General features: G+C 39.9%; 1 protein-coding gene across 1 annotated transcript in view; it reads left to right on the top strand.

The window, feature by feature from the left end:
- Positions 1-24,654, top strand: part of EFNB2 (ephrin B2) — a 46,044-nt gene extending 21,390 nt beyond the window's left edge. The window contains exons 2-5 of the mRNA XM_075090387.1: positions 1,335-1,618; positions 18,222-18,314; positions 19,076-19,189; positions 20,816-24,654. Coding sequence (XP_074946488.1) covers positions 1,335-1,618; positions 18,222-18,314; positions 19,076-19,189; positions 20,816-21,198 — 874 coding nt within the window. The 3' untranslated portion in view covers positions 21,199-24,654. The remainder of the gene's footprint in view (positions 1-1,334; positions 1,619-18,221; positions 18,315-19,075; positions 19,190-20,815) is intronic.
- Positions 24,655-26,317: the final 1,663 nt, after the last annotated feature.

The following is a 26,317-nucleotide window of genomic DNA, read 5'->3' as shown; positions in this document are numbered from 1 at the left end:
TCACTGACGCCAGCAGCTTTGTTCTGCTTGGGCCTTAATACTCTAATTTAAATGTTTCCAAGAAAGCTGCCTGTGAATAAGCTAGATTTACTACATGTGCTGTTTAAATGCTAACACTTGGAGAAGGGTGTTCATTAGGCGGCAATTGTTTCAGTTGTTTTTTCAGGCCGATTCTCCATTAAGGAAGATCTTTGGAAAAGGCTGGCAGGCAGGAGAAAGAGGAAAGAAAGTCAGTGTTTTAGGTCTGTGCATTGAAGGACGTTGTGTCATTGGCTGTAGTTCTAAAACATGCACTTCTTGGCCTTAATTAGAACAAATATATCTTACAGAGAAAGAATCAAACAAACCTGCTCTGGCTTTTTTCCTTGTGAGAACAAGGCTTCTCATTCTGTGGATGAATCAATGCTACAAGTAATTATTTATATTTTTCTTTCGTGAAGAGGTGGTGAAGTTTGCCTATTAATTAATACGAGTAGGAAAGATACAATGTGGAGCCTAACCTCAAACATTAAAGCTCACTGCCAGTTTGTGTAAGGAGTCTTCCTCCATACTAAGGCAGAAGCACACCCATGTTTCACTTGTAGCACAAGAAATAAAAAAAAGAGTTAAAATTGTGATGGTAACGGCGGAGTTTATGAAGAGAAGAAACCATTGCAGTGTGGCAGTCACACTGTCTTGGAAAAGTGTTTTATCAGAAGCATGTGTGGTCCTTGGGTCAGGTATATCTCTGTCCACCCCAGGTCTGTAAGCATGATCCTGGTGAGTGACTGATGTTCCTTTGTGTTGTACTAGTAATATCTATCAGCATCTTAATATGTCGTTAACTCTTAAAGTTTAAGCTGTTTCCTTTTCTGCCTGGCTGCTCACGGGGTTTGAAAGAGTATTTCTGTCATTGCCCCGTGTCCAAAATTAGCAAAATATGTGCAAGAATAGTAGAAATATTACCAAAGCTGAAAAACAGGATCGTAGCCCGCCAGACGTTGTACTAGCTGCTGTAAATGGCTAAGTGTGGAAGAAAGAGCAGTGAGTGCCAGAGACACAAAACCTACTAGAGTTCCCAGAACTGGGATGAGGACTATAAGACTCAATCCGTCTGTAATTTCCAAGAGCTAAATAAACATCTTGTTGATATTAAATTGAGTCAGGCCCAAACTATTAAGATCTGGTTTGCTTGGTCTGTCATTTTGGTTTTGGAAACTGTGTGTTTGTTCCTGTCTGTCCACTGCAACTGCTACTTTTCTGGATGAGATTTTATCACTTGTCTCACATTTTCCCTGTTTTTTTTTTTCTCTCTCTCCCTTTTTATTTTTTTCCTCCTTTTTTTTCTGTTTTAGATTCCTTCCTGGACAAGGATTGGTACTATATCCACAGATAGGAGACAAACTGGATATTATATGCCCAAAGGTGGACTCTAAAACTGTTGGCCAGTATGAATATTATAAGGTCTACATGGTTGATAAAGACCAAGCAGATAGCTGTGCTATTAAAAAGGACAATACACCTCTACTCAACTGTGCCAAGCCAGATCAAGATGTTAAGTTTACCATCAAGTTTCAAGAGTTCAGTCCTAATCTCTGGGGCCTGGAATTTCAGAAGAACAAAGATTATTACGTCATATGTAAGTTCAAAATATCAATTGCTCATTCTTTTAAATATAATTGCTCGTTCTTTTGTATGTTGTCTTGTACATTATAAGCAAACTAGAAGAATGTGAACGTGTTTGTATTTTTTTTCTCTGAAAATATTTTCTTGCCAGCGTATCTTCAACATTATTCCTGACTTCTATGGGGCCTCTGTCTTTTTTTTCCTTGGTTTGTGTAAAGCAAATTAGATTGTACTTCTATGCCTGTAAAGGGCTTCTCCTTTTGTTCACAAGATTGTGTCCTGTATTCACACTGAAAGTGGTGTGCAGCTTGAACCGTGATGTGTTTCCTGCTCGCAGCACTGGTGGTGTACCATGCTATTGGCCTTGCCCTTGGGCGCCCTTATGCCGGGAGTAGGAGTAGGGCAGCCTGGCCATTCTGAGCTGAACCATCCTACATGAAATGGCTGGCCAGTGCTCCAAGTGGTCCACGGATTCTTGCGGTGACCTTTTGGCCACTTTGGTGCCAACTTTGACAGTGTAATTTCCCCACAAGGGTTCCTGGTGGGCTCTAGTTGAGCATGCATAGCTGCAATACATACCTATTCTGTCCATACAGTAGTTAGGAGGGTTCTTTGGCAAAACCTAGGCTAACACGATCTTAAGTTTCCTCCTTTTTCATGGTCCTGGACTTGTAAAAAGAATGTGCATGACACAGTCCTGTGTCCTACAGTATAAACTTTGTGTGAGTTTTAGTCTGATAAGGGATGTATGGCTGAAAGCAAGTCTGGAGGTAACCACTGTTACTACAACTACTTAGGATGTGTAAAGTTAATGGTGTAAATCAGGAGTTAGCATAAACTGAGACCTTAGCAGCATGACAACAATTTACATTAGCTTAGGTTTTGTCACTGTTATACTATGGCCCGTAGATCTCATTTAGCCCCATGGGGACTTGCGAAGGCTTGAGCAAAGATCATCAGTTACTAGGAGATGGACAAATGCCGTGTATTGCCTTATCTGCAGTCACAATGAAGTTAGGTACCGGTGTGTCTTATTTCTGCCACCTCCTTGAAAATTGGCGGGCTGATAACCATTTCATATAATGTCTGCCACTCTAAATATTTCTTATCTTCTTAGTTAAAAATATCAGTAATTTTACAAGTGCTCTGAGCAAGTACTTTTAAAATGGAAATGGAAGTGAATTTGATAGGAATTAGTGCTCACTTCCCAGTTATATCTGTAATGGTACACAGTGTGTATAAAACAGGTTGTGTGTCACAGAAACTAAGTAGGAATTCACTGTATTAAATATTAAATGTAGAAATTACTAAATAACAGTTGTGGGAGATTTAAACCACCATGTTTTTGTTTTTAAGTTTTGATAAAAAGATCACTTAATGTAGGTGCTTCCTACCCTCTGTGGGGGTATATAAAAACCTGATCCCACTTACACAGCATATACTTTGACAAACTTCCCACTGAAATCCAGTAAGAATTTCCCAGGGTAAAAGCTGCAAGATTAGATGTTGAGATATAGTTGTCTGTAACTCCAGTGAAAGTGTGTAGCATAAAAATGACCACACTCAAATAGCTGGCTTTATATGTTCAGTATTTAGTGCTGCTTTTAAAAACATCCACAGCAGACCAGCTGTAGTGGAACAAATGGCACTGTTACAATTATTACCTGAAAATTATGGGCACAAATGGAGCTTTCTGGTACCCTGTCAGTTCTGTCATATCTCTGTCATGGATTTACCCAGAGACTTATTAAATATGTCTCATTTTCATTAGTTTTGTATAATTATTTCATTATAGCAATAAGACATAATAGACGTTGCATTTCCTGGAAGATTACAGCATAGTTTGGTTGAAAGAACTTGCTCAGCCTTCAGCTTAATGCCCCAAAAAATCACACTGGCCTTGCAGTAATACTGCAGTGCCTTAGGATATTACTTTCCCTGCTCATTCTGGCATAAACAAATGGCTAATTTATCACTATATTGCTAGCGTAGTTGACCGCGCTGCAGCAGGGGGACCCGTACATTTTAATAGGTCAGACAAAAAGAAAAAATCCCTGAAAACCCAGCCATCCCGAAGCTAAAACTCTCGCTTTTCTATCATTCAGGGAGAAAACAATGAACTCAGTGATGTCGGTCTCAGAAACACTTACAGGGGTAGAAAACTAGGCCAGGGCTCAGTTAGGACACCATTTTACAGAGATGCTGGGGCTAGATAGGATGTTAACAGTTTGTGTTCAAAAGCTCATGACCTGACACAGCCTGACAAGTTCTGGTAGTCAGGATGTTTATTGTCATTTTTATTAGTAATATAATGCATCTTAATCATGTACCCAAATCAGGCCGTAAATTGTTTGTGTACATCCCTATTCCCACACCTGTAATTTAACAGGTGTGGTTGGGCCCAAAAGGGGAATGCACCGGGTCTCCCACCGACTCTGATACTGCTTGCTTTTTCTCAGTCCCTCTCTCTCCCTTTTCCCCTCCCTCCCTCCCTTTCCTGCTTGTTTGGGAGTTCAGAGTTTTGTCCTGATTTGTTGGGGTTTTTGGCAGGAGAGTGGGAGTTCCATGAAGTGAAGGCAATGATGCATTTCATGCGCCAGCTTTTGATTTTGAAGTATTTAGGGATCTTGTATTCCCTCAACTAAGGGGTATCAAACAAACCTGAGACAGGAGTTCACTGAGCTCAGCTTCTTTGCAGTGCTCGCTATGGCGTGTCTACAGCCTAATGTCATGCTGTTTATGCTGTCAGGCTGTCGTCAGCCCTTTAAATGTTTTGTGCTTTATCATTTGCTTTTATCATCTTGCCATTATTTGAAAACACGGTTTGTTTTTCTAAGGTAGTAGTATGTGGTTTGTGGAGCTGCATTAAACAGTAAAATCTCTGTTCAGATTAGGGGGTTAGTAATTTTGGGATGAGGAGTTATAATACAGGATGAAGCGGCTTCCTGAACCCTGTGTACCTTTAGGGAAATGTGATTGTACAGGAATTTTTAAGCCATAATTTTACATCATCCAGATGTATTCATGATAGGTTTAGCAGAAGGATATTTTTTCTACTCGATAATTCCCCGGTCTAAGCATATGAAAGATGCAACTTCTCTCATTCCATAAATCACAATTTTTTGAAAAAGTAAAAATGTAGATAAGCTTCTGATACCTGTTTTTACATTTAATGGTACTTTAACCAAAAAATAATCTAATCCATTCCTTGGCAAGATATTCCTCAATATGAGTATCAGGATCCAAAGAGTTAATTCTGTGAACAGCAGTACTAGGAAAGATGATACGGAATGGTATTGTGAAAGTGAATAAATGATGTAACAGAGTGTCCTTGCTTTTCTCTGCTATCATCAATTTTTGGTTCCTCGGAAATTAATAGATTCTTTTCCTACAGTTACCTGTTTTCAGCAGAACTGGAGAAGGTCAAATGTACTTGAGATCTCAGAAGTATTAACGTTAGATTATCCTAAAATATGCGACCATTTAGCTAACATATCATAAGCCTCTAACAAAACCCTTAGTCAGATGCATGAAGGAAGATACATCATGCCCAACAACGTAAATATCTGCGCGAAGGGCAAAGTTAAGCAGAAGAAGGGTGTGCAGATTTGCAGCTCTGATGTTTGCATTAAAAAGTCTTTTTCTGTCTTTGCATGGTTAGGGAATGAAGTATAATTTGCTGCTGTTGTGGGTTGCTCAGAACGTACAATGAATATCTCCTCAGTACTAGGGGATCGATCTGCAAGTACTTGGGTCATGGTGTAACTGCTTCAGCACCTCTCTCATGCAGCATTTCTTGTACAGGAGGGAGATGCGTTAGCATAGTACGAGCATACATAACATGCCAAAGATGTTTACTTTTGGTGAACGGGAGTTGTCCTGAACCCTTCCCAACAAACCTGGCCTTCAGTCAGAGGGCATAGAGAGCACTGCGGTACCCTGGGTTTGCACTGAGGGGGTGCCCTGGGGAAGCCTGCGGGAAGCTACGCCAGAGGGAATGGAGCAGTGCCACTTGCCTTCCAGCCACCATCACGTTCCTGAGATAGTTTGGCCAAGAAAGCATGTACCCTGCTTGCTTCACCTCTTCTTTTGCATAAGTAAAATCAGGATTATGGGCTGGCATCATCAGCATTAAAAAATAAGTCACCTGCAATGAGGTCTTCACCTGTTCGAAATTTGTAAAAGAATGCCTTGAGACTTGGGAAGGGGCTACAGAATGGTCCTAGAAAAGGTTCCTCTAAAATGCCTGCTCTGCCTGTGACCTCACTAGCCAAGCCTGCTGAGCTAATGACGCTCATTGGCTCTGACATTGGCAAAATGGAATAGGCAGCTTTCTTTAAATGGTTTTTGTCAACTTTTTTCAAGTGACCCGCTTACGTAATTGGTCTCTGGCTGAAATTAAAAAACATATATTTATATATGTTTTTTAATATATGTTTATATATGCATATGTTTATATACATATATGTTTATATACATATATATATACATATATACACTCACACACACACACACACACACACACACATATATATATTTGATCCCTGGCTGATGTAAAGGTTTATACTGGCTAGTAGCACTACATTTTGGATAACTGCTTTAATAGTACTGTGGCTTTTAAAATTGAAACAGTCATTCTGAAACTTTAGCATTAGCCGGGCTTGAAAAAATCACAAGGCTTTTTATGTTTTCACTTTGTCATTCTGTTACAATTAAAGGGCAATAACTGTCTGAGGAAGAACACATTAAAGGACAATATAGATTGTGCCCTGAAATATGGTCCAGCTGGGAAGAATAAATCTCTCTGCATGGCCAAATAGATTTACATTAAAATGTTATTTTAGTATTCTGACCAAACAGTTTAAGCGCTGGCTAGTCTGGCTGGCTGGGCATTCTGACACCTCTCTGAGGCAGGTTTCAGTCTGCAGCCCCCTGCCACCTCCCAAACACGTAGCGAGAGCTACCAGGAAGGGAACAGTAGGTTTTCCTTTGTTTGGAAGTTGATTCCCAACTGTATCAGAATTTCGATTCCATTTCTTTTGCAAAAAAGACATTTTCCATGCTTTTTGTTAAAGACTCAGTGGTTCAGGAATCTATTGTTATTTATTTTTGGGTGGTGGTGGTGTTAATGAAAACCTATGTGATAATAGCCACCCTGATTCCAGTTGTACAAAGATCACATTTTTTTCTTTCCTTTTTCCTCCTCCTTCCTCAGAATATTGGATATATGATTTCTTCTTAGTGTAAAATGATATCTAGAGGTCAGTCTTTGACTTTGCTGAGAGTCTTTTAAGAGATATATCAGCAATACCACTTAGCTCTTGTTGCATTAAATATAAATACAGCTCATACAAATAATATTATTGGAGGAAAAAATCACTGCCTGTGCAGCTTCAGATTTCTAGCAAAGTCTAAGACCTACAGGATTAATGGAGTCATGGTCCTTTGGGGTTTTGTCCCAGACCACACAGGTCTTGTAAGAGAATAAGGCTATTTTAGATTGATGGACTTTGTTCATATTCGGTGCCATTACCTAGGCAATACCGACCGTTAATCTCCTTTAAAGTAGACAGAGATAGTTCAGCAGGAAATCTGTTATTATTTCTCTATTCCCAAGGGAAGGAAATGAAAGATAGGAATGCTCGGTTTGTTAATTGATGGCATCTTGTGAAAAAAATACATTTATCCTCCCCCACACACCCCCCCCAAGTATTCTGGATAGATATGGAATCAGATGAAAGTGAAGAATAATTATTCGGACTGGAAGAAAGAGTTATTCAAGGCAATACGCAGGAATTAAACAGGTTTTAAAATTTCATAGGAAGCTGTTCAATATTTTTAGTCACTATTTATTTTTCCCTTCTTTTTTAGTTCCTCATAAACAATTTATAAAAACTGGAAATACAGTACATTTACAAAGACATACAATATTCTCACTTGGAAGTCTTTATATGTGTCGTATGCATATCAACAATAAGGGAGACTTGAAGTGCTTTGCAAAAAACAACTTAAACCCTGATTTTCTACAAGTTGTATATGTTCTTAGATTTACATATACATCCTTAATAGGACTACATGCAGAAGCGGGTTGGGTTGAGTGTCTATTTTATGCTTTATATGCAGGGTATGAGTAACTGTTTAAATCAAGGGGGCGTGTATTGGGGAGACATGCCATGCTATGAGGAAAGTATCTGTCTAAACTGAAACTTAGAAGTGCACTAGTATACTGAAACACATTTACCTTTCATTTTGTTCCCAAGTTTGGTGACGAGCATTTATCTCATCAAGTGGGATGATCTGTCTTTACTTTATACAGTTGCTTGTATTATATCTGTTACATATTACAGTATTTTAAGTCCTCAAATAAAAGACCAGGAACTTCATAAGCAATTATAAAGGCTTTAATGAAATTGATTTTTAATACTTGAAATTTTTTGCCTTATTAAAGTCTTTACGTAGCTGGCTTGGAGGGAAATGTACTTTTGTCTGAGAACTGCATTAGCTAAAACACAGGGTTGAAATGGTTGAAAAACAGGGTTAAGTGTCAGTTTGAACTTTCTTTCCAGACTTCAGTCAATCCAGGAAACTTTGGAGGAAGAATATTTTAGGATTTATTTTTGATAAATCAGACTGTAAAACTAAGCCCTAATGGGCAGTCTTCCAGTTGCTTTTTTTCAGTCCCAAGGAAATCATGCAAATATTTCTGGGAGTAAAAGCAGGATTAGGCTTAAGGTAGTCTTAGCAGTTCTTGGTGAAGAGTCCGTATTAGGCTGATAAGGCTGGTTTTAAAAAGTATGTTTGGATCTTTGTTAGCATGATTTATCTGTTTTCTGTTCAGCAGATGAAGGCAGCAAAAATAACTAAACTGCAGCAGCAGACTAGTGCTTATGTGCTCACTGAGCTGCTGTGAGAGAAACAAGTCTGAATCCAAATCCTGCCAGAGAAGGATTTATTTTTCAAGTATTTCATGTTAGCACATAAATGCATTAGACCACAACAGTGCAGTTGATCGCAGAATCACAGAATAGTTGGGTTTGGACCGCACCTCTGGAGATCATCTAGTCCCGTGCTCAAGCCCTTTCTCAAGCAGGCTCAGCTGCAGCCAGTTGCCAAGGACAGTGTCCAGCTGAGTTTTTAATATCTCCAAGGATAGAGACTCCACAGCCTGCCTGGGCAACCCTCTCATTTAAAAGGTTTTTCCCAGGTTTAAACAGCATTCCCTGTATTTCAGTTTGTGCCTGTTGCTTTTGGTCCTGTCGCTGGGCAGTGAGAAGAGCCTGGCCCTTCCTTCTTTACTCCCCTCACCAGGTGTTTATACACATGGATAAGATCCCCCTGAGCCTTCTTTTCTGCAGACTGAACAGTCCCAAGTCCTCAGCTTCTCCTATACAGATGCTGCAGTTCCTTCATCATCTCCATGAGCATTTACTGCACTTGCTCCTGTAAGTCCCTGCCTGTCCTGCGTCGGGGAGCCTGTGGCTGCACCCAGCGCTCCAGCTGTGGCCTCACCAGTGCTGAGCAGAGGGGAAGGATCATCCCCCTCTGCCTGCTGGCAACGCTCTGCCAAATGCAGCTGAGGAGGCTGTTGGCTGCCTTTGCTGCAAGGGCACGCTGCTGGCTCACGGTCCACTTTGTGTCCCCCAGGACCCGCAATGCCATTCCTGCAAAGCGCCTTTATAGGTGTTTGGCCCCAGCCTGTGCTGAAACTCTATTCCGCCTGCCATCCAGAGGCTGCCACAGCAGATTTAGTAGCAGAATCAAGACATTAATTAATTAATTCGTGTTGAAAAAAAAACAACCACAACCCCCCAAAACTTAATAAAGTTATACTATTTAAACACTAGTGAAATACTAAAAACTGTATAAACACCATTATCAAAAGTATTGGTTCTCTTGTCTAGTCATGACCTTTCAAAATTCCAGACACTGAAGGATTAACATACCTCTTCTATTGGAGTTTCTTAAAATGGATGGAGATGTGTCTGTGATAATTTCTAAAGAAGTTAAACCCCTTAATTTCTTATGGCAAGTATTTGAACTAGAGGTCCAGTAGCACCTTGGAAATTCAGATTACTTTATTTCGGCAATGTTCCCTCGTTAAGTTTTGCTCCATGGGTATTTTGAAGTTGAAATGCAAACAAAAGCATACCACAATCAAAACAGCGCTTAACTTCTGATCATTTTGCCAAGTGCACAGTCATCCAATAGTACCATAATTGATCTCGGTACTAAGGTGCCAAACTCTGTGTTGCTGAAGGATAGTTAGATGATGTAAATAGCTTTTTGTGTTTTGCAATAAAGCACACTTTTGTTGTGCTTGATGTAAAAGCAGGAGATGAAGGTATTCTTTTATTGAAGCAAACATGTGGAAAATTGCTCTAGATTGTTATAGTACAGAGCATCTCCCCTGAAAGGAATGAGGTTCATCTATAGGGCAAACTGACTGTGGCACTTTATTGGGGTTACTCCTGGACTCTGTGTGGTCAAAGCAAATAACGTCATGTCCATCTAAACTGTTATAACCATGAGACTGGCACATTTTCTCGTCTATAGTGTTATATTCTAAACTGTCACTAGGCATTAACTCACTCACTGGTGAAGTCCTACCACCTAGAGATGAACTCTGCCTCAAAATGATGTTTTCCACTTCAGTGCTACTCGTATAGCAATTACTGGGTCATTAATATCATTGCATGCAATTAGTGACAGTAGAATGAGCAAGAGGTTTGTTATTTATTTAATACGAACGTTCGCTATAACCCTTTCTTATCCGAGTGCTACAGACAGTAACCAGATTGATTTTCAAGGCAGATGAACATCCTTTGAAGAGTGGTGTTCAGTTTGTGTGGTACAGAAAATAGGTCCTCATTTAATGGTAAAGCTTCTGCTTTTGTTTCCAGCAAGCCCGCTTGTCATTAGCAACAATCAGTGTAACCTGAATGCTCGCTAATTCTATTAGTTCTGTTCAGCTGAGCTGTTAAGCAAAGCTTGCTGTGGTAGCGGGGAGATGTTTCTCCCCATCCATGAGGCTTTTGCCAGTAGTGTGCCAGGAGAAAGGATAAACCTACGTAAAATACCTGTTTGTGGTTGGTGAAGTTAACTAGCTAGTAATCTGTTTTGGATGCATACTTTCTGATATACGCTGAATACATCATAATTAGTGGGCTTACATCTGCCACAGTTGCTTCAGTGCTCACAAATATATAATTTGTTTATGTAAACTAGAAGCAACCATGTGTGCACTAGATCATTATCTGACAACATTTCTCAGAGTATGTGAAATACAGAACTGAAATACTTTTAGAAATGCTTAACTGTAATGAAAGACTTAAATTGCATTCATAGTGATACAGTGTTGAGATGGGTTTATTTTTTTTTTTTTTTATAAACCCTCAATCGTTCCAAGAGAATTTTGAAAAGGGACACTTAACAGCAGTGAAGCAAGTAGGATTTTGTTGTGGGTGGGTGGATGCTGTGACCTTCTGCAATGGTTAATAATTCAGCAAATAATTTACTCTGTAGTACACTTCAGCTGTGGTATTCCTTAACCCAGAGATAAAGTGGTGCTGTTTTTAAAATGATGGGCAGCAGAAACCAGTTGGAGCTCGCAGCTTTTTTGATACTTTCCAACTCTGTCTTGGTCGCTGTCTCTTTTTCCCTTTATGGAAAGACCTTGTTGGCATAAAGGGCTTTTTTTTTTTTTTACCACCTGTATTCTTCTTGTATGGTGCCATGTCTCCCTGGAATTAATAGAATCATTCTGAATGTAGGAAGCTTTACAAGAACTCTCTCCCTGTTTTGTCCTTAATATTTGGATGGTCCTCCTCAGTCAGATGACATGAGATGCAGGAAGGAGATTTTGCGTATTTCCAGAGGCGTGCCTGGAATTAAACAGTTGGTATATACCAAGGTATATTACAGCACAGAACTGATTAGTTCTGTCTTGTTTGTGTCCTCCACATTGTGCCCTCCCCCAAAAATTGAAACAGTAATAAAATCTGGCCCTTTTTTGACATATGAATACAAGTGGTGACTTTTATGGGGAATTATATGAAGACCCCTATATCATGAGTCCCATCTAAGTACCACAAGTCACGCCATTCGCATTTGGACAAGATACGCTTTAGAGCAATGGTTAGAAAAGTGAATCACAAAGTTTCACCACAGAGCTTTTGCCTTCTTCCAGGCAAGAAAAGGCCTCGTTTTTATTTTACTTCATTTTGTTCTGGTTTCAGCTTGACTGGGGAGGGCACTGCTGCTTACTTACTGAGCAGAATATAATTTATGGATCCTGTTTAGGTATAAATCCTGAGACATGCGACATAAGGATTTAAAAAACAACAAGGATGAGAAATGGAAAAGAAGAAGGGAGAATTCTGTTCCTTTCCTTCAACAGAAGTTTTGCTTCATGTGTGGATAGAGAGAAAAAAGGCTGGCTTGGAGAGTATTTATAAACACTCCATAAGCCTGCGTTTAAGGAAAAAATCTACCTTAATTGAAGAAATGTGTGGAATAAGATTGAGAGAATGAGAGTTTCTGAATGGTCTTTAGGTTGAGAAACTCCTCAAAATTCTGCTGCCACCTTGACTTAGCCAGAAGGACAGATGAAAAACCAGACATGTTAGAAAAACACATAATTATTGGTAAACCATTTTAAAACATTTTTCGTTACTCTCTCAGTGTCTTATATTGTATTAAACGAGCAAATTCAGCAGGTTTTAATCTTTTTTATTACAGAGCCTTTCTTTGTCTCTACAGGATCAGTAGAAAAGTTAGGATGTGATTTTATTGTTCAGGCACAAAAAGTTCGACAGAGGATAGCTGTAGATAGAAACACAGACAACCCATTGACAGTACTCTGTGCAGCTATGCATAATGCATTTAAGTTTTAGCACTTGCAGTCCGGGTTTGGGGCCGCTGATAGTTAAATTCTGGAAGACAATTTCATTTTTTTAAAAAGTGAAGGTTTCAGTGTCAGTTTCATTTTTTTTGTCACTACAAGCAAGGCTAAACCATTAGTTGCAAGTAGTTGAAATTAGTATATTCATCTTCTCTCTAAACTTTCTGCAGCTCACCCAACATAGCGTTTGCCAAGCTACCTGTTCTTTGGTGAGTGGCCTGAACAATTTTCTTTGGTTGTATCAGATCTCCATGCAGATCTGGCATTGATACTAAGTGGGAAAAAAAAAGAATTTAATTTCCTTTAATTAAAACGCTCTTTCTATTACCTCACATGCCTTGTTCTTCATCCCTGGCTGGTCTAGAAACAACCTCTGTGTTGTGATCTGTGATTTGTGGTTTCGCAGTATGTGATTTCTGGTGTTCTTAAACCCATCCCATAAATTTAGGTAATTTATGGGAAAGAAGAATTATTTATTCAGTGCTTTACTAAGAGAGTCATTAAAAGGACCAAAAGCAGATGAAAGCAGTCAGAGCACAGACACACGATGCCTGGCCAAAATAATGTTCTATTACTTAATAAAAAAAAAAATGCTCAAAAGCTTCACATGCGCTTAGTAATCCTGTGAGTGCATATGAGATCAAGTACAGCTTTGCTTGAAGAATAACTTCTTGCTACAGTCGGATCTAAAGCTTTCGTGGATTTTGCTGCTGTTTAGGCTTTTCCATGCCATTTCTAAGCACAGCTGGGGAAAAGTGGAGATGGGTGGGGTTATTTGATTTTATTTAGCTCAGATTTTGAGAAACCCAATTTCTGATGCTGAATTCAAGCAGTATTTAAGAAAAAAATGGTGAAAATCACTACTATTGGACAGTACCCCAATGAAACCTGTAATTCTTATTTTTCTATTAACAGATCCACACCAGCAGTGATTAATTCTTGATGACCTCGTCAATGATTTGTCTTTCATACATTGCCAAATTGCTTCTATCATCCTGCATGCTAAGGGGGCCAAAACCAATTTTGCCCTCACCCATCAGTTGACATCAGTAATTCATTCCGATAGTCTGTGGTTTAAGGTCCATTTAGTTTTCACAGGAAAATTAAGTACAATGATCATATTTTCTCTCTTCAGCTATGTAGTCCATTTCAAATTCAAGCTCTAGAAATAAATGTGTTACAAAGTTGTGTTAGTTCAAAGGCTATGACATTTAATTTGCAAGTAGGTACAGTTTTTCATAATCGTTAAACATAGAAGTATGGGTAATAATTGAAGCAGAATTAAGAGGCTAAGATTTTTGTCTGCTGGTGTTTTCTTGTAAGTAATTGTGGTAGCATTTTTTCATCTTGTAATGTGTGTTTTTAGGAGTGAAGGAAGTTGAATTTTTGTGACTGTGCCTTCATTTCTAATCTCTTTGTGAATGAAAAGCTATATACAGGCACAAATCCAGCAGCTTAATTCTCCATCTGATTAGAGCAATGTTACCAACCTGATAGGTTGAAAACAGCCAAGATCCATGCAGTGGCTTAGCCTCCTGGGAGGCAGAGTAATAACAATCAAATGAAGACATATTAAAATGTAATATTACTTCCTCTCCATGGGGACCGTATAAGAATCGTAGCCAGGAACTATGCTTGTCAGCTGACTTTTTTTCACTCACTGGTTCCCTGCCTCTGCATTTGTGACTAATGCATTTCGTACAATAAACAACACTTGTGAAGTTTTAAAAGCAAATAAATGTAAAACATTTTACATTGATTTACATGAGTTCCAGGTTTGGTTTTCTGTTTGGGTTTTATTTTTGGTTTGTTTTTTTTTTTTCTTAATAATTTATATATTTCAAAGAAGGGAAGGCAGACCTGGAATGAAATCCTTTGGTCTGAATAATTTAATTTCCTCTTGTGTAAGGGAGAGGGTATGTTAAGGCAGTATTTTATGAAGCTGAAAATGTTCTCGCTTCTCCAGAGTAAGTATGTATCAGCAGAGTCTTAACCGTAATTTCATAACAAGTCAGTTTTTTCTGAAAGTTGAAAACCCAATCTTATATTCCTTCTAAAATGGCAGCTGCTGTTGTATTCAAGGAATGCAGACACAGAGTGTCTGTGTGTACAGAGCTCAAACATTACTTTTGACTGGCTGCTGTAAACATTGCCTATAAATTATTACAATTTTGTCAGAAAGTCTTAATAGAGTTTTTAGGGGGATTATATGTGTTTATTTCTGGGTGTGCATAAACTGTCAATGGAATAATTTAGTGTGCTTTTGACTGTAATTATTAGTTTTGCAATTGACACTAGTGGAACAGGACAGGTCTCAGAAAATCAGAGGTACCTATCCATCAAAAGGTTTAAAAATATTTTGCTACCTGTTTAGCAACATTGCACTTACTTCTAGTTTCCTCTGTGTTGCTGTATTAATACAAAGTGAAGTGTGGGGTCCTGAGAACATTTAATACTCATGAGAAACTTTATATTAATCATTGATTATGTTTATAAAGGTTAATATTTAAGTAGTATCTAGTCTTCTTAGCACAGGGCCATATATGGTAGTTCTTGTGTGAGCAATTGCCTCTAAAATATATCCATATTTAGACCTAACTATAAAAAAAACCAAATCTCTTCTTTTTTATATATATGTATATAAAAATTAGCTGGATGGAAGGTCTGAAATTTGATCATATAAACACACCAGAGAGTAGCATTTCCATTTTAGACACAAGAAACTTGTGTTATGTTTCTATGTTTATACCCAAAACTCCTATCACAGACACTTTCTTTTTTTCTAACTAAGCTTTCAGTGTGAGCAGAGTTCCAGGTACAGGGTCACTTTCCTGCAGAAGCATAAGTGCGGTGGAGGAGCTTACATCATAGTGGGTATAATTTTCATTTGGAGATCAATATAGAACGGCAGCGGCAAGTGTTTGAGGAATATTTTGTACCTGCTCTCTTGTTTGACTTGTGCACGCTAAACTGTCAAGGGGCATTAGCAGCATGAAACTCTGTTTCCTCCCTCTGATGTCCCAGATTGCTTCTTTTCTCCATGCAGCTTTTCAGAGCTTGAAACGATGTGTTTAAAACTACCCACTTTCTCCCTGGTACACGAGGGGTATGTGAGGTTATATTTCAATAGTCTTAATGAATTTTGAAAAATAATTTCCTCCAGTGGCCTTGGGTAATTGTCGGTTTAATTACAGGGAGAAGCTGAGATGGAAACTTTGCTTTGTCACTGAAATGCTCCTCTTTGAAAATTCCCCCTTCCTCGGGATGTAGCAGTCTGTACTGTGAGCTATAACGTAGGCTTTCTGAAAACCCCTTGAAGAACTGTGGAAAAAGTGAATACTTCTGCAAATTCATTCATTTGACATCAAAGCTATGAAAGCATTCTTTTAGCGAGCAAGCGAGGCAGATTGCGCTCGCGTAGGCACACAACCAGACTCATTGTACATCTGGGCCTTCCCGTTTGGAGACTGTATTTGAAGTAATTTTGCATTCTTTTTGCTGTCTTACTTTCTCATTCTGTACTGAGGTCAGACTGCATCCTCTGCATCTCATTGAGGTCTCCTGCTCTGTGGGTTAAATGGATAGGCCTTTAAAGAATAAAAAGGCATTGATGTTAAGAAGAAGCAGCACCCTATTCAATTAAAATCAAGTAGAAGGTGTTTAAAGAGATGTGAGCCCCCATCGCCTCGATTAAAAAACAAACTAAGAATAACAAAAACTGCAAGACAAAGTCAGTGTTTATTAGTTGTACTTTCAGCTGATGCTCAGCTTTGGTATTTCTATTTACTGCCTTTTTTTTTTTTTTCTCCATGTCCTTGTGCTGGTACATTGGCAAATAGGTCATAAAAAACACTTTCAGCAAAGACACATTTGATTTATGTCCAGAACTGGTTCTTAGTATTGATTTTTTTTCCCTCTGGAAAAAAACAAAAGAAAACAAAACTATATGTCTCCATTATTTTCTGAGCCTGGCAATTCAGTGGCACATTTCAGATTGGCTTTTATCTTAAATTACTCATTGTGGTCTTTTATATTTTAAAAAGTCTTTGCAAGTTGGAAAAAAAAAGTAGTAGTTGCGTGTACAGCCATTGTCATGTTTTTACAGGGGGGAGGGAACAAGAGGAGGAACTGGGAGGGACCACATGTGAGGCGAAGGGAATTTTAGGAAAAGAAAGAACAATTTGGGAAGTTTGTATGGTGGCTGTAATTTGAGTTTGTCACAAAAGAGGCAGGAGTGGAACAAAAACAAGGAATAGATCAAAGGCGAGGAAGCAGGGTTCAGCAGTATGGGGTTTATATCTTTACGGCTAGAGAGAAGATTAGAGGAAGGAAAATACTGCCATGAGGCTAGGAAGACATTGTGAAGGAAAAAGGAAATATACATAGGCCGCATTTGAAAGAAAATCCCCGAGGAGGGCGAAAGAGAAGGAGCGAGAATTAAAAACAAAGATCTGAACAGTGTGAAGCCCTGGTTGAATTGGATTGTGAGCTGAAAGGAGAGGGGCAGAGTCAGGAAAGTGCTGCTTAAGCAGTTCACCACAGCCATGGCAAGCAGCGAGCTCCGTTATCTCCCGTTTTCTATTTGTGTTCTCCAGCTGGTGGCCCGGTGCCGGTGCGCCTGCATGCACCCGCTGGTACGGGTGTTTTGGGGCTTGGATAAACAGCTCTAAGAAATGATGGTGCAAGTTGCTCCCCCAGGACAGCCAGGCTGAGAATACCCGCAGTGTGTTCCCTAAATAGCAAAGCCAGAGTCCACCGTTGGCAGATGTGCCTGCTTTGCCACCATGGCTGGGACACCAGCACGGACGCCGGCCAGCATGGCCGGTGCACGGCGCAGTGCGAAGTGGCAGCAATGCCCAGGGCTGAGGAGCTGCTGAATAGTTTTCCAGCAGCTGTTGGGGGTTTGCAACCGACAGCTGGCTCAGCTGGCAGCAGCGGCGCACCCCTAGACCGTGACTCAAAATTTTGGATTCTCCAAGGGAGTTGTGCTTCATGCACAAATCGCATTGCAGCGTCAACTTGCAGCAGGGTTGTGTGGTTCCAGCGAGTGCCTAGATAAGCGAGAACGATATAAACGCAGGGGAAAGCACCCGTTTGCTTGCATGAGCTAAAAGGTTTCCGTAAGAATAGAACACATTCTCCCCCGCCCCCGCGGAGCCTCCTCAGCGCTGAGAAAAATGAGATTGTACTTTAAAATATTAAATGGTTTTCCAATCAGTGCAGAATCTCAGCTTTCACCTGGGTCTTTTGTATGCGTTCACTTCTTCCAGCAGGAGATTTGTAATAGAGGAAGCAGGTGTAACGTGGTGATTATAAAGATATTGTTGGGAGAAAAAAAAGGTGAATTTTCAGTGCTTTGCTCCTCTGAGACTGCCAGGTTCCTTTTCAGCAGACGTGATCACCTTTTAGCAAGGTCCTGTGTTTTTGTCCAAGTCAGTCAGTCAGTTGTGCATAGAAAAAAAAAGTTGCTGGGTAAATCTGAAACCTTGATAACACATTCCTCCATTTGTATATATTGTGCAACTTACCAATGTATTCATTCCTTTGGCTTTCAACATTTCACAACTTTCCATAGGTCAGCCCGAGCAACAAGAATAGGTCCTAGTAGATTGAAAGAATTTCTGCTTTCAGACACTCATGTTCACATCACTTTGCCTGTTGATTTCCTGATTTTTATTTATTTTTATTTTTTTATTTTTCTTTTATTTTTAATCAGCAACATCAAATGGGTCTTTGGAGGGCCTGGATAACCAGGAGGGAGGGGTGTGCCAGACAAAAACCATGAAGATCCTCATGAAAGTTGGACAAGGTAAAGATCATCTGCTGTTTCATGAAATCACTTTGATCAGTCTCAGTGTCCTTTTAGTCTTCAGGCTTGTTTTAGCGGTGTAGAGCAGAGATCCAGCCGAGTCTAGTGTAGTCATTTCTCCCTTATAATCTGAAAGCAAAGCCTATTTTCTCTTCCTCGGCTACTGACAGATTTCTACAGGAGGAGGGTTACTGTAATAAGATCTCTTCACTGGAGAGATCCCTAGAAGGAAAGGTCACCTGGGAGTAGTGTATTTCAGTCATTTTTATTTTTATTTTAACAACAAAAGCCACAACTCTGCTGTTCAAAATTATTTAAGATACATGAAAGGAGGGAAGCTAATATTTCTATAGTTTGCTTGTTATGAATTCTGATTACAGAGAGGTTTTTGTTCATTGTCTCTTTTCACATATAGATAACCAATTGTGCAAGAAGAAAGAATTATTCTTCTAAGTAGAAGTTGGTTTAGTACTCAATCAACTTCCTCAGTAAAAGTGAAATGTCATCTGCAAAGTTTTTCTTGCCAGTTACAGGAATCCCTATATTTTCTGCAGATGGCCTCACAATTTAAACCTCTGAAATAACTAATATAACCATTTTGCTTTTTAAAGGAAATTTACGTACTTTTATATCTCCCAGACCTTTGCATAAAGATTCTTCTGTTCAAAGCCATTCGCGTCTCACGAGGTACCTAGAGCTGACTTCTAAGGCTCTGTACCATCAAGCACCAAAACTGCATGAGTTGGCTTTCTCTCCCCCAGATCCCAACTCGGCGGGGCTGCCCCGGCACACGGATCCCACCAAGCGCCCTGAGCAGGAAGCTGGCACCAACGGGAAGAGTTCCACCACCAGCCCCTTTGTGAAGGACCACTCAGGTAGGTGCGGCGGGGTTCATGTCTGGGATGGGGCTCTGGCAGAGTCTTCTCCTTTGTCCCCAACTGCATTTTCTTTTACCACTGAAGCGCCAGAAGGACAAGTATTTTTGTACTGAGATGAAGCAAAAGCCAGTTCTGATGCTCTGGTGGGTAGTGCCTGGGAGCTGCAAGTTTTGGCAACAGCTGCTCTCTCCCCTCTTCCACTCTGCAGAAGTAGTTAATTACATCTTGTGAGAACATCACTCATTTACAGGAAAGTTTTTGGATAGGACATTCACTGAGCAGCTTTATGATGGTAAATGCTGCCTTACTTTTAGTACTCTGGCAGATGAACAAGTCTTTCTTTCTCTTCCTGTATAATACATTATCAAGTGGTTCTCGACAGCCATTTATAAAGTTTATTTCAAGGCATCTATAATTAATGTCCTGATCTTTTAACTGACCATATATAAAGTATACACATGAATGGCTGATCTTTCACTGAATTTAAAGGCATAATTTTTTAAATAGTTATCTAAACAAGGTAAACGGGTGGTTCCAAACAAATACCTTCAGGATATATTTCAGGCATTAGGTAAACAAGAAAAAAAATGTCTCGTAAGACCCAAGGTGTCTGGAAGAAAATTTGGTGAATTGGGAATGCTGCGAAGAAAAACTTCCTGGCAGTTGATTCTGGGGTTCCCAGAAATGGCCAAGGTTTTCCTTGCTAGCTCTGTCATTAGTTACTGGGCTAATGAATCTTTGACATGGCAGTCACTGGGCAGGTTTCAGCCATTTCCTACAGAGGTTGCAGTAGAAGTTTACAGTTATGAGGATGTAGCATCTGCAGCATTCTTCCACTTGTGAGTGAGCACCAAGAGAGGGTAGCTGGTTCAAATTTTCCAGAGAGAAAGTGCCAAGTGAGCTTTTATTTAATTTTTGTGACAAATAATATGACAGTGTGATGGCACCAAATATTCAGCAGGCTGTTCAGCACATGAGCTTTTCCTGATTACCAAATGCATGGTGTTGTTTTAAGTAAATGTAAGCTCATACATATATATAGATATATATATATAGATATATGCCATAGCCATTTTGCCTATCTATCTCGCATACTGCCTCAAGCTCCTTTGCTTCATGTGCCAGCAAGAGGAGTCCACCTAAAGAGGCATTAAGGACGGTTTAACTTAAATTACTATGCGAAAGATAAAATAGCAAAAGAACGATGTGACACTGAACAGTACCGGTTGTCCTGAGAATTGTCATTTCCCTGTGTTATTTTCCCCTTGCAGTCCTGTCCCACCCCGCTCTGCTGCCTGGGGCTGGCCAGCATCTGTTAAAAGATGCAGTGTGCATCAAAGGCTGCCTTGTCAGTGCCAGTCCTCACCGCTGATGGATGATGATGTATGAAACAGGGTGGTTTGGAAGCACCACAAAAGTGAGACCAACAGACACAAAGTCTTGTTTAATATTGATTGCTGACTTTGGCTGTTTGCATTTAGCTATCTAACAGGGTAATTGGTTTGTCAAAGTTTAGCTGTCAGTTAATTCTTCCAGTCTTGCTTACTCTACACATTTTCAAGCAGCGTAGATGGGTCACAGGATGGCAATAACTTTTGTCTGTTCTATTTCCGTTCTTTCCAGGATCTAGCACAGATGGCAGTAAGGCTGGGCATTCCAGTATACTGGGTTCAGAGGTGGCCTTATTTGCAGGGATTGCATCAGGATGCATCATTTTCATCGTCATCATCATCACTTTGGTGGTTCTTTTGTTGAAGTACCGGAGAAGACACAGGAAGCATTCCCCGCAGCACACGACAACTCTCTCACTTAGTACGTTAGCCACCCCAAAACGCAGTGGCAACAACAATGGTTCTGAGCCCAGTGACATTATCATTCCTCTAAGGACTGCAGACAGTGTCTTTTGCCCCCACTATGAAAAGGTCAGCGGCGACTATGGACATCCAGTGTACATAGTTCAAGAGATGCCTCCTCAGAGTCCAGCAAACATTTATTACAAGGTCTGAGAAACACACAGCCAACTCGGTGGTACAGTGGAGTCGTAGAGGAAACTCACTGGTCAAATGCTTTCTGTTGGGGTTTGTGATGATGCCTTGTGCGCTAGCATTGACTCAAGCACAGGGGGGGAGAAGGCAACAGCTCTTTCTCCGGGAGCCGACGCAAGCTGGACAGCTTACCTAGTCTGTAGAATTCCTATCTCGGTGAATAAGTATTCACTAAAAGCTGGAAGACTTTTATGTAGAAGATGCCCATTCTGATTGCTGTACTCTTGTTACATTCATCATCCTCAAAGCCATGTGCTGCGGGCGTTCAGGCATGTACAAAAGCCAAGGGAAGATGGAGTGATCCGTGGATGTTAATAGCTCTAGGCATCCTGGGAAGGTGCTCTAGGATATATCAAGCTTGAAATGCAATCTTCTGACTTTCGTGTGTCTCTCTCAGTGCGTACTGGATTTGTCACACAGACCTTGGTGTCCAATTAAGACTTGTTAAAGTTCTCTTGCTTTTAGTCCGTCACTGTTCCATTTGTTTCTGTTATCCGGGGCTCTGCCATCCTTCACATAAGATTTCCTTTCACTCCACCTCCTGAATCACTAATGGAACATTAATGTTTGGAGATCCGTGCTCCATCCATCTGCTACAGCAGCCTCACTTGAATGGGTAATGCATTTATAGAAATTGTGTTTGATAGTAAGGAGCCTTCCAGCCAAAAAGTTAGGCTGTCAACAAAGTCAAGAGCAGGACTGGGTGGTGGAGGGAAGGGCTGACTGCAGTTTCAGGTGAATACTGCTGCCTCAAAAATAGAAGCTGGGAAGAAAAAAGAAAAAAAAAACATTTAGGTAGCACAGCACTTTGGTATGCTAAGTTTTAAGAGGCAAGTAGGAGGCACAATAACACGCGCAGTGGATTAGGGCTGCATTTGAAGGAATTCATGGTTATCAAATACCAGTGTGCAGAAAAAAACAGTACCTTCAATACAGTAGAACAAAGGGGTATTGTTAGTAAGTGAACAAGCTTGGAGAGGACAAGACAATAGCAGGCCGCTGAGGATGTATTAGGGCAGGGCTGTTGTGGTACTGGCAATAAAATATACAGCTTTGAAGCTGTAGCGAAAACATAGTCTGCTTTGGATGACTTTTAAGCGGACTCAGCTGCTATACTATCACATTGTACTAAACACAGGGAAAGCATTTAAGAAAATAGCAGAGAGCCAAATCTGACCAAGATGATTATAAGCCAATGGGTCAAATGAGCTGTAATTCTATCACCGGTAAAGTTGTGAAAAAGACCTTTCTCATCTCTAAAAGTGAAACAGAATTTCTTTCTGACTGAGCCTTTTGACACTTTGGTTTATTGTAGTGCTGTCCCTGCACAGTGAGTGTCGGTACTGTGACTGACACAGCCGTTCATTGGTGCTCTGTTGCAAAGTTAAAGCACATATGGCAAACCTCTTGCAGTCCGTAAGAATAAAATAAATTATGACACTGAGATGGAGAAGGAAGATATGTCTTATTTATAATAGGTGTATAGAACACAAGGGATATAAAGTGAGAGTTTTTCTTTCGTTCGTTCTTTCTTACTTTTTTGTTTTGGTTTGCTTTTTTTACTAATATATATTTTGAGATTGCACAGAATCTACACCAGAAGATGTGAAATTCATTTGCGGCAATTAAATAGTCTTAACTTGTCATCATTTTACACATATATATATATGTGTGTGTGTGTGTGTGTGTATGTATATACACACATATATATGTTTATATATGCATATATATGCATATATATACACACACACACATATTTTTGAAAAAAGAAACTGCTTCTGGGAAAAACATCAGCCATCCAAAAATAAGAATGGGAGCATATTAAAAAAAAAAAAAACCAACAAAAATCCAAAGCATCTCATAAGAGAAAACTAGGAAATATAAGGCCCAAAATGTCAGGAAATCAATGTTACTGCATCACGTATTTAACAATGACAAGGTGTGCCAGCATTTATTTTCTGTGTTGTGTTTTCCCTTGCCTTATGGGCTGATGTGTTCCGTAGATTTCATTGAGGTTCATAGAGGGGGGGGTTTCAGGTTAAAGTTTACTCTTTAGCATGGCTATTCCCCTAAAGCTCCCACCCTGGGGAGGAAACAAAAAAACTCTACTTTTATATGTGCTATGCAAATAGACGTTTCTAACATAGTCATGTTACTATGGTAACACTTTGCTTTCTGATTTGGAAAGAAAATGTAGCAACAGCATTTTGAGGTTCTCAGACCTCTGGTGAGCACCTGCAAGGAAAAAAAAAAAAAAGAAAAAAAAGGAAAAAAAAAAAAATCTGTCATAGAAATGACCACTCTCTCTGTTTCCCAAACCTGAAAATGATGTTGGGATGTTGGTCCAAAAGAGAGAAACAAAGCAAAAAAAATCCCAACCCATGGTTCTGTGGAAGGTTACCATGGTGACTAACTACAGTACATATGTAATTCTTTTCAACAACCCTTCCTTTCTGTGAATCCATCCATACAAGGTTCTCTTGTAAGTCATTAAGATTTTATTTTGGGGGAGGGGGAGGAAGGGAAAAGATAGGCTTACTGATCCTGATTTTTATTGAATCAAATCTACGCTTCATCAGTTGGCTACATTCTACTTACGTACTAAACTGTGAAAAAAGAAAAATCAAATGAATAGCTCAAGAGCAACCTACAACCGATTGAAAAAAAAAATGTACTGTGCGTCTGTTTTTGTGTCTGGTGCAGAATTATGACAATCTACCAACTGTTCCTTTATTTGACGTTGGTCCAGCTTTGAAAAGTTACTGTAAATGCCTTGCTTGTATGATCATCCCTAGTCACCCGACTTGGAATTTGCACCATCATGTCGAAGTGAAGATGCTGTAAATAGGTTCAGATTTACTGTGTATGGATTTGGGGTGTTACAGTAGCCTTATTCACCTTTTTAAATAATAAAAAAACCCACATGAAACCAAGACAAAAATGGCTTTTCTTAACCAGATTGTGTATATAGAGCAATGTTGGTTTTTTATAAAGTCCGAGCAAGATGTTTTGTATAAAATTTGAATTTTGCAATGTATTTAGCTACAGCTTGTTTAAAGGCAGTGTCATTCCCCTTTGCACTGTATTGAGGAAAAAAATGGTATAAAAGGTTGCCAAATTGCCGCATATTTGTGCTGAAATTGTGTACCATGAATATTTATTTAAGAATTTCTTTGTCCAGTTTGTAAGTAACACAGTATTATGCTTGAGTTATAAATAATTTCTTTTTTTTTTTATTTGTTTGTTCGTTTGTTTGTTTCATTCCGTTTTAAAACTAGCCGGTCATAAGTTTGAAATTTGCTTTAGTTCCACATTGCAGTTAGTTCCCAGAAAATGAAAATTATGAAAATCACATTCCACGTCTGTTTCAAACTGAATTTGTTCTTAAAAAAATAAAATATTTTTTTCCTATGGAAACCTTGCCTTCTAAGTATTTTCTTCTTTTGTTTTGCAATTTTTTCCTTTTTTAAAAGGTGAAAATAAATAAGAAAGCCACCAAGCCTGCCTCTCTTTGCCCCTCCCACCATCCTTCTCTCTCTCCCTCTCCCTCCTCTCCCTCATCTCTCCACCCTGGTTGATAGTAGTTTATAGGAAAGAAAGGTCCCTATAATACAGACTTCTGTTAACCTACTTCTTTCTCAGACTTTCTCTTACATATATCAGCAGATTTTAAATAACATGTGGGGTTCTTATGCCCTTGGAAGTCCACGAGCTTCAGTCAGGTGCAGTAGCCAGGTTGCCTGGATGATTTGGGAGGTAAGATTATAACCACACAAATAATTCCCAGGCATTATCGAGTGGATTTATCCTGTGGGCAGTCAGTATAAAAAATAGACCTGAAGCCTTCTGGGCACCGTTGCTGTCACTGCTGTTCCTGAGGAGGGGGAATGGCAAGCCTGGGGTGGTGGGGCTGAGCGAGAAGGAACAGGAGCTGGAAGATTTGGGAGAATGGTGAAGGATTAGAAATGCTGCAAAGTCAAAACATCTCTGCATGGTCCCTTCAGTGGGGCCATGCATTGTCCTGTCCCTGCTTTACTGTGCCTTAAGTTAAGGGAGATGGGTGCCAACATGTGCAGGTAACACAAGCCTTAAGCTCTGGGGTTGTGTTGCTGTAATTTTTGCTAGGATAGCTGATTCTCTCATTTAAAAATAATACCTTAATTTTTTGACAAAGCCCAGTCACTTTGGAAGTTATGCACCTTTCAGTTTGTTAGCAGCACATAAATGGTGTGCTCATCCATGGAGTAACAGGTGGGAAGGTCTACAGAGGGGAAAGAGTTATTTGTCACTTTAACAACAGATGCCAATTTGTCACAGAGTTGTCTTTGAAGAAAGGCAGCTAGTTATTCATAGTACTGGTCACGCAATCCCCATTTGTCAAATTTTTTTTTTTTTTTCTGAATAATCAGGGAAAATATGCCTCTATGGCAAAGGCACTGTGTATGTTGCAATGGCACAAGTATTCTGCAGCTGGACTTACAGAAAGCCCTAGAGGCTGTTGAACGGTTGGGCTAGCGTGGCTTCTTGCTGACTGAGCTCATTTTGGACAGGTCCGGTTTACAGAATCTGTGCTGGCTGGAGGTTGTTCTTTGAGGGGCGAGTTACGCAGTGGCACATAGGTTCTCCTGACTCTGCTACACGTGGCCTTGGGAGAGTTACTTGGTCCAGCAGAAGGCATAAATGTCCACGGTGGAGCATGTGAACATCCTCTGACTTCTCAGTAGATCACTTGGGTCTAATCCTTCATTTACGGCTCTATGTCCCTTCAAAGGAGGTAGCCTTTTGTCCTCAGAGGCACATGCATACTTGGCTGGAATAAGACTTCACTCCCTGCTTTGTGCTTGCACACAGGGAATTTCACTTGCTTATCTCAGTGTGTTGTGGTGAAGGTCCCCACATCGTTAATGGCTGTGAGGTGCTCAGGTCTGGTCTATGCCAAAAGCTTGTCTGATAAAGCCATCTGTTAGAGCTGTGACTCCAGCTTAGTTCAGGCTAAGGCTATTGTTTTTATTTGAGGCCTTGGTAAATACTGGAAGATGGTGATAAGAAAAAGAATTCCATAGTGTCAAGTTTAAATGGC

Source organism: Phalacrocorax aristotelis, chromosome 1 (assembly GCF_949628215.1).
Source record: "Phalacrocorax aristotelis chromosome 1, bGulAri2.1, whole genome shotgun sequence".
NCBI classification, from domain to species: domain Eukaryota; kingdom Metazoa; phylum Chordata; class Aves; order Suliformes; family Phalacrocoracidae; genus Phalacrocorax; species Phalacrocorax aristotelis.
Note: the sequence above shows the minus strand (reverse complement) of the source record. Positions and strands in the feature narration are given on the sequence as shown.